This window comes from Eretmochelys imbricata, chromosome 4 (assembly GCF_965152235.1).
Source record: "Eretmochelys imbricata isolate rEreImb1 chromosome 4, rEreImb1.hap1, whole genome shotgun sequence".
Lineage (NCBI taxonomy): Eukaryota > Metazoa > Chordata > Testudines > Cheloniidae > Eretmochelys > Eretmochelys imbricata.
Genome location: NC_135575.1, coordinates 115,019,875 through 115,030,805, shown reverse-complemented (window position 1 = coordinate 115,030,805; position 10,931 = coordinate 115,019,875). Strand labels below are relative to the sequence as shown.

At 38.6% G+C, this 10,931-nt stretch overlaps 1 protein-coding gene across 2 annotated transcripts in view; it reads right to left on the bottom strand.

The window, feature by feature from the left end:
* Nucleotides 1-5,264: 5,264 nt before the first annotated feature.
* Nucleotides 5,265-10,931, bottom strand: part of LDB2 (LIM domain binding 2) — a 294,341-nt gene continuing 288,674 nt past the window's right edge. For both annotated transcript variants that reach the window (XM_077814623.1, XM_077814624.1), the window contains exon 8: nt 5,265-5,495. In XM_077814623.1, coding sequence (XP_077670749.1) covers nt 5,265-5,495 — 231 coding nt within the window. The remainder of the gene's footprint in view (nt 5,496-10,931) is intronic.

Here is a 10,931-nt window from a genome sequence, read left to right as displayed (position 1 = left end):
ACCAACCTCATTCCCTTCTTTGACAGGTTACTGGCCTAGTGGATGGGAGAAGCAGTAGGTGTGATTATATCTTGATTTTAGTAAGGCCATTGACACAGTCCTCCATGACATTCTCATAAGCGAACTAGGGAAATTGCACGTGACACCAAGTGGGAGGGGGTTGCAAGGACTTTGGATAACAGGATCAGAATTCAAAATGACCTTGAGAAATCGGAGCCTTCTGAATTCAGCGAGATGAAATTCAATGTAAGTGTGGAGTATTTCACTTAGAAGGAAAAATTGAATGCACAGTTACAAAATGGCGAATAACTGTCTATGTGGTAGTACAGCTGCAATGATCTAGGAACTATAGTGGATCATAAATTGAATATGAGTCAGCAATGAGATGCAGCTGAGGAAAAAACTAATATTATTCTGGGGTGTATAACCAGGAGCGTTATATGTAAGTCACAGAAGGTAATTGTCCTGGCCTACTCGGCATTGGTGACACCTCATCTGGAGTACTGTGTCTACTTCTGTGCACCACATTTGGAAAGATGTGGACAAAAGAGTCCAGAGAAGAGCAACAAAAATGAAAAAGGGTTTAGAAAACCTGACCTATGAGGAAAGGTTAGAAACTGGACATGTTTAGCATTGAGAAAAGAAGATTGAGTTGGAAGGGACTTGATAACAGTCTTCAAATGTGTGAAGGGCTGTTATAAAAAGGACAGTGGTCAATTGTTCTCCCTGTCCACTGAAGGTAGGACAAGAAATAATAGGCTTACCCTGCAGCAAGGGAGATTTATGTTCACTATTAGAAAAAACTTTCTAACTATAAGTGCAATAAAGCTCTGGAGTAGGCTTCCAAGGGAGACTGGGGAATCCCCACCATTGGAGGTTTGGAACAGGTTGGAGAAACACCAAGGATGATCTAGATTTACTTGATCCACCCTCAGCGCAGGGGGCTGGCCTTTGACTTGTTAGTGGCCTTTCCAGCCCTACATTTCTACGATGCTAGATCAGCCTTGAAGAGTAAACCAGCTAATCTGAAACAAGATCCAAAGAGTGAGTTTAACAAATTAGATGAGGGAGGTGGGGGTAATAAAAAGATCATGTTTACATAACTAGGTATTGCATAATTTAATTGGTCCAAATCATGTGAAAGTTTTCTTTCATAGCTAGCTAATTTTACCTATTCACCTATCTATCTCCGTCTGCCATTCAACCTATCATTTTTGGACTGTTACCTTGTTGGGAGGGTTTTGAGGTTGTTTGGGGCACTAGTCTAGTTCAAGAAGGACATTCCAAGGAGTCTGTTTTCCATTTTTCAAATGTTCTCCTGTTTATTTACTGTAATGACAAGAGTGATATCACATTATACATTTTTTATGAATTAAAATGATAGCATCAGTCTTAAAAGATTAATAATAAGGAAGGCCTTTTAAGTGTTCTTATGGAAATATAATACAAATGATTAGGGTTTTAGAACATTAGAATTACAGTGTGTAATTGTAATGTTTCTGCGGCTATATAGGAGCCAGTAATCCCTTAATGGAATACAGCGTGCATTTAATTATTTACAGGGAAAAAATAATTGCTGATAAAGTCATTGATTGATAGACCCACTGTCTCGACATGCTGAATGTGCTATGATGGAGCAACTCCACTATCTCTGCAGCCATACTCAATCCAGGCTTTCCTACATTATATTACATGTAATACATCAGATATCTATACACTTCTGTAACGAGAGCTGGGATCTGAGAAAAACACACAGTGCACAAGTACCCCTGTAACATCGTGGAGATCACAGAGGGAACTATTCTGTACCCAGAGGCAGTTGTGTAACTTTCCAAGAGATGCACAGTGCATATAATTAAATTATCATAGGGAGAGGAGGTTACTGACATTAGATCGTTCCTACTGTACTAGTTACTGAAACACTGAGCCAATGTACGAGTCCCCTTAGCTCAGGCTAGCAAAGGTTTTCTGGTGAGAGAAACTGTATTTTTAACATAAATAGTATTATGAAATCAGCAGCTCCCTAGTTAAGGTTGCACTGGTAAGGTTTTGCATGTAAGGCCTGATCCAAAGTCCATTAACTTAATGGGAGGTTTTCCATTAACTACAATAGATTTTGAATTAGGTCTTCATGTTCTTACTCAATAAGATACAAAAGGCTGTACTTAAATCCATCTGTGTTCAGCAAAGCAGTTAACCGTGGGCTTATTTGCTGAATAGGGATGCTTTCCTGAACTGGAACTTTAAAGTGGGGTTTAAATCTCTTAATTATACCTGAAAATTCACACAAAGGAGTTGAACATAAACTTATTCAAATGAGGACAAACTTTAATTTTCTAGTTACTTTTAGCACTCATTTTATTGTATTTTCAGAATTCAAAAGGTTTCAAAATCACTCCTTTAAAAAATGTTCCCTGGCAGACACTCCAGCCAGTAGTAGGAGCAGCTACAGATGCAGTCAAAGTAATAGCGCCTTTACAGTGCACTTGGGCCATATTTTCAAACTTTTCTCTACAACAGGAGGGCTGACAATATACTTTTTTAAAATGTAAGTTGAGATTCTCACTTAATCACTTGTCTCCAGGATCTCGGGCTTTAAGTAAAACATCCACTATTAACAAGACTCATGATAAAATCATGAGAGTTGGCAACACTGCAATCTGCAAATCTGTCACTGTCCTAGAAAGATTGTTTTCCAAACTTCTGACAGTCTAACTCCACAATAAAAACATACAGGTCACCACAGGTTAGTAAAATCCTCAGTTCTGGCATTTTTTGTATTAGATAATGTTTATTTTGATGGCTGACTCGGTAGCATGGCTAAAATCTGTATCTCTCTGGGTTTAAAAAAAAAAGTGTTGTTAATGAAAAATTCCAAAATGAAAAGGTTACCAAGAAAGAAACACAATAACTACACAGATAGGAGCAAGCCTTAAACTTTTTAGAATGAGAAAACACTTGCAAACTTTTCTCTTTTTTAATTTGCAATTTCATTATTGAATAACTGATTTACCGGGGCATAAAATCACATGAGCCGTGAGGACCAGATCCTTGTCTGGTGTAAACTGGCATAGCCTCACTGGCATTAATTTATATCTATTAATGATCTGGCTTATAGTGTAGAAATTACTTTTATTTTTTATTTTTTTTGCTGTTTATCCCAATACTGCTGTGTTTCAGGATCTCTTGAGTACCAAAGATTCCAACAATCACACTTTATTCAGCTTGTTTAGCTTAAGAGCTCAGTTACAGTAACTTTCATGAGGGGCCAATTGTTTAGAATATATTTCTTTTATCAGCTTTAACAGTTTGCAGTCTTTAATCAATCAGTCCAAATCAGGAATCAGGAACTGCTGCATTATTCTATTTGCCCCTTTAACATCACATATTGCTTAAGTTGTGGGATCTCTCAGTAAACTGGTGCAGTGTTAGTGACGCGGCTACTACAGTAGCAGACATTCAAAAGTGGTGTGCCTAGGAGATATCGTGTGATCTTCTATGCACTAAAAAAAAGTATTATGAAGTACATTGCCCTTGAGAATCTTGTGCAGTACTTTCCCTGCAGGATTGCACTTTTTAATGGAGTTCACAGTACTCTTCTGACATTCTCAGCAATTCCTGTTCTGTCTGAAACAAATTTTGTTACAATGTCCCAGAATGGATTGCTCTGGTATCATGTGCATCAAGTTGTTCAGTGCTATTTAAAACGCTGTAGGTTCCTGTTAAGGTTGCAAATTGGAATTTTTGAATACTGTATTTGATAGCAAAACAAGAAGAAACGATAACTTCCAATCCTTTTGTCAATAGTCTATGGAACTCTGTCACACGGAATTCAGCAGAGTGGGCTGCCTCTGCTCAACTGACTCCCTGGACCAGAAGATCAGAGGTATGTAGCTCAATACTGGGGTGCTTCGGCCTAGGTAGTTCAGTGCTAATCCTGCTATATTATACTTCTTTGGGCTTGGTGCTAGCCACTGCTATTGGGCTCTCACTGACACAAACACTTAATGAGAGAAGATATAAACCAATTAAAATGTGACTGTTATATACCTTTAAATACAGCCTTTTCTGTGTGCTAGAAACAGTTGATGATGATGATGATGGTAGGTGAAACACTGATCTCAAGAAAAGAAATCGACAAAGGAATTCAGATCAACTGCACCTATCATTTCTGTTATGTGATCAGTCAAAGTTGGTATGTTTCTTGTCTGTAAGGAACTATAAAAGTACTATATAAGAGCACATTTGTTAACACAGTTTATTGGCACACTTATTGGCAAAGCATACATAAAATACAGTTGTATTATATAACACACTGACTCACTGTGTCTTTACATGATGAATTGAACATATTAATATGGAAATGAAAAAAATTAGTTTCTTTTATAAAGTTTCACATAAATACACCAGAATAATAATAAAAAATTAACTGGTTTGAGGGCTCCAGGGCTTTACAAAAATATGATACAAGAAATATACTATGAAAAGAAATAACAACAAAGCCAACTCAGATACAATAATAAACACAAAAGTTTTAGATTTATTAAGCTGCCCACAAAATTAATGGATTACATGGCTTTAAAATATCTGGATCAACAGCAATTTTACAAAGCATAAACTCTCATAGGACAGGGCATCTTTCTCCACATAAAAATATTTTTCATGTCTTTGATGAAAAAAAAAGACATTTCTTGTTTCAGCACTTTGATAAATGACAGAAGGACTATTGGCATCAGCTACAATATAAATTAAAAATGCTGGATCCTTTAAATGGTTAACCAATGAAAGAAGAGTTAAAGAAAGAACTAAGGTTGCTTTAAATTACTTTTAAAAAGCTGATTTATCTGAAACAAGAAATTGTAGGTGCAAGTTGAAAAGCAGAAAATATTTTACAATTTTAAAAAAGTTTTCCATAGTTATGTTAACGAGATCCTGAGCACTGAAGACTTGTTAAATATGGCCTTTGTTTGATGAGGAAAAAAGACCCCTCCAACAAAATGCTTTGTTTGAAATTTGCCACCAGGTGCTATTTAATTTTCAATTATTTTAATTGAGTTCAGTGCCAGTATCATGTCATGTGTGAAAGCTTCCAAGAAAGGTACATGAAAGCTTATATATGATTTTTCTCTAATTAAAAAAAATCAAATAGCTGTAGTTTAGAAATAGATACTGTATCTGGAAAGGTTTTTTTTTTTTAAGAATGGTGTAAAATAGTAATTATAATCCACTGACATACATAACAGTGGATAATGCTGCAGCATAACCTATTGGGAAGCTTGTGGCGTGGGATTTTCAGATTTGGTCTCCTGGTTAGCAGGAGGTTTGTTGTTCCATGGGCTGTTATTTCCCAGCGCAGGTGAATTGTTGAAGTCTTCTTCATCATCCATGCCATTTGCTGCATCATACTGTGTGTTCTCTAGTCTAGTGATAAGCCTTTCGTCTTCATCCCCAAATTCTCCTCCCATCAGTGTTGGTTCTCCTACCACCATCACATCCTGTGAACAGCACCCAACATTTGTTATATGGAAACCTTGAGAGAGAAAAAACCAACTTAAAATAGCCATATTAGAGGATCTGAATCTGTTAATTTTGTGACATTCACACAATGGAATCAGACGCTCCTATATGGTTAGAGCCATGATGCAAACTTGCACTTGATTTTTAATTTATAAAATAAAATACTGTAAAACCCTCATTGATTTGTATATTCAAGGCCCTGGGTCTCAAAACCCCAAAAATATATAAAAATAGCAAGAAGAATGAAATATACATTTAAAAAATAATCCAACTACAAAAGTGGTCGAAAGTTTGAAATGATTGGTTTAACCTTCTACTTGGTATTTTTATCCTCTATAAATTATTTTAATTTCCAGGCCATAAATTATTTTGTTTACAAGGCTGCTCAGGATGCAAATGAGTTGCAGTTTTGTAACATTCATGCATTAAATCTAGTACATGACACAGTACTTCTCACACTCAGGCTGTTGAAAAAAGGAACACAGTGCAAAGACGGTAACTCTCATCCCTAGCCAGCGAAGCCCTTTTGCACATCCAATATACTTGACATTCTGCTACTTAATTATGGTAATTAATTTAGGTAAAGTTTTTGATAAAAACAATGTTCACGCTGATTTGACAATTTGCATAGTTAATTAAGTCATTAGCAAAAACCTGCTGATTGCCAACAAGCCCTAAATTTACCATCTGTTATTTCATGGTGCCTGTCACCCAGCTTCACGTAGGCAACCCTGCCGCCAATCTGTGCAGTCAGAGGACCAATCTGTCCAGCTGGTACCATCAAAGGAAGATGAAGAGTGCTAATTATAATTATACTGATGAAGCTAGTAGTCATCAAAAACTGAAGCATTCAAGAAGGAAAGAATCCATCTAATCACTGCTTTAAGTACAAATTGTCCTTCCACAACAACAAGTAAACCACCGACTGTACTACAGTGTACCACAGTTTTGTTGCTTTTGCACGCTAACCAGCGTGGAGTAGAAAGGTGCAAAGCCAGACTGGAAAACAGAGTGCTCTCTTGTTTTCTCTGTTTTAAGGAAAATCAGCTTGCTGTGCAAACCACAGCACCGGGGAAGTAAATACATGGAATGAATCTTTTGATGCAGCGGGACTGGTAGGGCTCCAGATAACATATTTGGTGAAAGTGCAATAATTCCAGATGTCCAGATTTGTACCTGCTGATTTAACCAGCCCTTCAAATAATCCCATCGATCCACACAGATTCATATATAAAAGGATGTATTTCTATTCATGAATATAAAGCATCTGTAAAGTGCAAACAGAATACTATTGCTTGCATATAATAAGATTTTTATTACATATGTACTTCACTCTCCATGAAATAAAACAAGCTATTGCCTATAAATATTTACACTGCTTCATCATATTCCTTAACAAAAGCTGAGATGTTATGGAAGAAAGTGTATATGGTACTTTCAAACTGTACTCAGGGAGGAATTGTGGAATGGAGGAAATGTATTACATAATTTCTTCTTTACATTGTCTTTATTGTGTTACTCTCAATATCAATAAAATATTTCTTAAATCAAACCATCACACAGCTTTGCAACATAAAAGTTTAAAGTAACAAAGGTGTTTATAATCAAAAGTTTGTTCTAATTTAGTCTTATGCCTTTAAAGCACAGACCACATTTATTTTGCAGTGCTGAACCAGGACGGACCCTATTGTGTAGGGAAAGCAGTAAGAGGACAGCAAATTAGATTTGAGCTTGCAATGTGATATGGCAGCCAAAAAAAAACCAGCGTGACGTTGAGCTGGATATTGAATCACAGACTAAGGCAGTGATAGTTCATCTCTATAAAACACTGGTGAGACTGTACCTTGACTTCTGCATCATATTCTGGGCACTTCAATACTAGAAAGATGTCAGCAATTTGGATGAAGTTCAGAGAAGTGCATCAAAAATTGCTAAGAGGCTAGAGGCCCAATTTAAGAGGACAATTAAAAGAACAAAATATGTACACATTTTACCAGATTACTGCTACGGAGGCATATGCTAAATGGGTAGAAGGATTAAAGGGAGAGGAATTGTGTAGGGTGGTCCAAAGAGGTGTAACCAGGACTACCAAGATGAAACTAAGTAAAGGACAATATAACTCACATTGGAAGGACATTTTTCCTGATGCTCAGACTAGCAAACTATGGAATTATATCTGAAAGGAATCAGTAAGAGCCCCATCACTCGAGTCACCTCAGTATTATATAGGAAACATTCCTGCACTGGCAGGGTATAAATGAAGGGCTTGTCTTCACTACGGGGGAGATCAATGCTGCTGCAATTGATGCAGCAGGTGTCGCTAATCAATGGCAGAGCACTCTCCAGTTGACTCAGGTGCTCCACCTCTTTGAGAAGAGTAAGGTAAGTCGACCGGAGAACGTCTCCCCTTGACGCAATGCAGTGAAGACCCTGGGGTAAGCTGACCTAAGCTATGTCAACTCCAGCTATGTTATTCACATAGCTGGAGTAGCGTAACTTAAGTCGACATAACCCGGGAGTGAAGACAAGCCCTAAGTGACCCAGTAAGTATGTCCCATCTCCAATTTCTATGATCCTTTGCAGATCATTTATTATTCTTTCAGTATAACAACACCCACAAGAGAGAACAACTTGCTTATCTTTCTCCTCACCATATTCAGTATATAATTTCTGTCTGGGAGCTAAACTACAATTTTATTGAGTTTAGTGGTGTTTTCCCTGATCTTACTTACAAGATACCACAGCATTAGCTAGAGAGCACATACTCTTTACATTCTTGCTCTTTGTAGCGTATTATATCAGGCAATAAATAATTTCTCAGGTAGCACGCATGCTATCTTCTTCCCATAGTGGGTTCTCTGCTCCTCAAATGGAATGCTGAAGATCCCCACCCATTTAACCTCCACTCACTAGTTCCACCAACCTCTGAGGAGGACTGGAAGTGACTCCTTTTAGAGCCCCTCAACGCTTCTCCTTAAATTGGCCAGTGGGGGTCACTGTTCTCGAATGACACAAGGCTCCATCCCTCCCAGGGTTGAGGCTGCAGCTCTGGAGTACTCCTAGCTCCTGCTCATGGAGTGAGAAGCAGAATCCAAGAATTAAACCCTAGTCTGTTGCATGGCCACACATACTGCTCTGGGCTAGTTACAGTAGCACATATTTGACGAGATTATTTAAATAAAGATTTAGGCTATAGTCATTCTTATTAATTTACTTTGTGATTAGAAACATTTTTAGCCAAGGAATGTTTAGTGATAGAAAATATGTTTGCAGTGAAGCTCTGTAAATAAAGCAGTGGATGTTTTACACTACGTGATAGAAAATGATCATTTAATAATATAATCATAATAACAGCTTACATATATTTAGTGCCTTTCATACTGAAAAATCCCTAACTGACCCCAAATTTAAATTTTTATATATATATATATATAAACAGAACAATAAGACCATTATTCCCTGTGTTACTTCCTGTCATATTAGATTCATTTAATTTAAGCTGTCCTCAAATTTTGATTTGCCCAAATTTCTGTACTTCTAATGCGTAAATGTAGGCATTTTCATGGGCAAGCAGTTCCTGGCTTTGACAATTTGGCACTGTTTTTGACAACTTTGGGCACCCGGGAGTATCAGTTGATACTGGGGTGAGGATGCAGCTCTCTTTCCTTGTCCTTTGTCAATGGGGTTGGAGGTGATTATGCTGAAGGGTTTGAACTTTTGGTTTCCCACCACAGCAACCATGAACAATCCCCTGCCCAAGTGCCTCCCACACCAAAATCTGTGACTACCTCCAGTGAAGAAAGCTTGACATTTCTGCTAAAATGATGGGCAGCGATAGAGCTGCCATTTAAATTAGATTTCAGGCTTATCAGCCTCTTGAGATGCATGGGTAGTTTACACTTCTCAGTTTCAGCTGCCCACTAGGTTGACAATCTATTCTTGTTTATTTAGCCGTCATGGTTGAGAAAAAATTCTCAACTGACTTGCACACCTCCATTCCCTTAAAACTAAGGGAATTGTTGAGTCATCAAGAAGTCTCTGGGTGTTCTACATGGATCTGATGGCATGATACTATTCTGTCAGGTGTCACAAGGGTGACATCCTGGCATATGCAGGAAGTTCTGAGCTAGAACTAAAATGGTGAATGGATGTGCTGGAGTGGCTTTGGCAAGCAATCCTGAAACTTAACCCTGTGAAGGGCAAGTTCTTCTAGAGGGGAATGGTGTTTCTGGGGCATCTCTGTAGACTTAGGAAAGTGACTACAATGTTAGGGTTTGGAATCTCAGCATTCTGCCAGCTACAGGAGTCCCTTTGTGCTAGAAGTTTATCACTGCCCATTGTACAGTTTGACATAGACGGGATTACTATTCTGGGGGACCGCTCAGTGCAGTCAGGCTTTCCAGAAGACGAAGGAGAGTTTGTTCAGAACATCATTCAGAGTATATCTGGAAAGGGATGCTCTTTTGCATTGGGAAAAGCTGCCAGTGAGAGACAGGAGCTGTGCTCTCCTAAGAGGATGTGACTGAGAATGGACTGTGGTCTTCTATAGCCTGATCTTCAGAAAACTGGAATGAAACTACTGTATGACCCACAGGGAATTACTGGCAGAGATATTTCACCCATAATGTGGGCATCACTGCATAGCGTGCTACAAACTCTGTCAAACTTCAGGCAATGCAAAGAACAGATAAGCTGGAGCAGTACAATTCTAGGGCCCCAGCATGGAAATACAGTCACCTTGTCTCACTGCCGGTGCTTGTAACTGAATTGTCAATATTGTCGCTGCCAGAAGTATCGGTCAGAATGGAAGCAGGTCGAGGAGACGGCATCCGTACTACTATTGTAGCAGGAGGGGGAGAAGGCCACTTAGGCAAATAGTGTTTCAAGTAGTGCACTGATAAAGCTTTTGTTATCCCAGTGAGTTTGGACAAAGTCCTGGGAGGGTTTATGCAGGAAGTGTCAGACCCACTGTGGTTTCAATGTCTGTGTTAGCTGATGGTGCTGATTGCGCTATGACCACGTGTGCTGAAGATGAACTATCACATGCCTATAGAGTACTGTGGAATGATGGAGACCTCACACTGGGTTCTGAAAAGATTCTGTTGGCTCAGGTGACAAATGTGACATTTACGGGGGGTGATGTCTTGTACAGCATCCAGAGCACAGGCAGTGCCAATATAGGGGCAGTATTGGAGTGGAGAGTTACTGATGTTCTGTAACAGGAATGACCTTATTGGGGACAGGCCACAGAAACATTCTTTAACCTGGAAGACAGGATGAATTTATTTACTAGAGAGAAACTGAGATAGAAGCATAGCATTCACTAGAACATGGGGAAATGACTGTACCCCACAGGAGAGAGGTCTTTGCTGGGTGGAGCTGTATCACTGGAGAAAAAGGGAAACCTCATATTA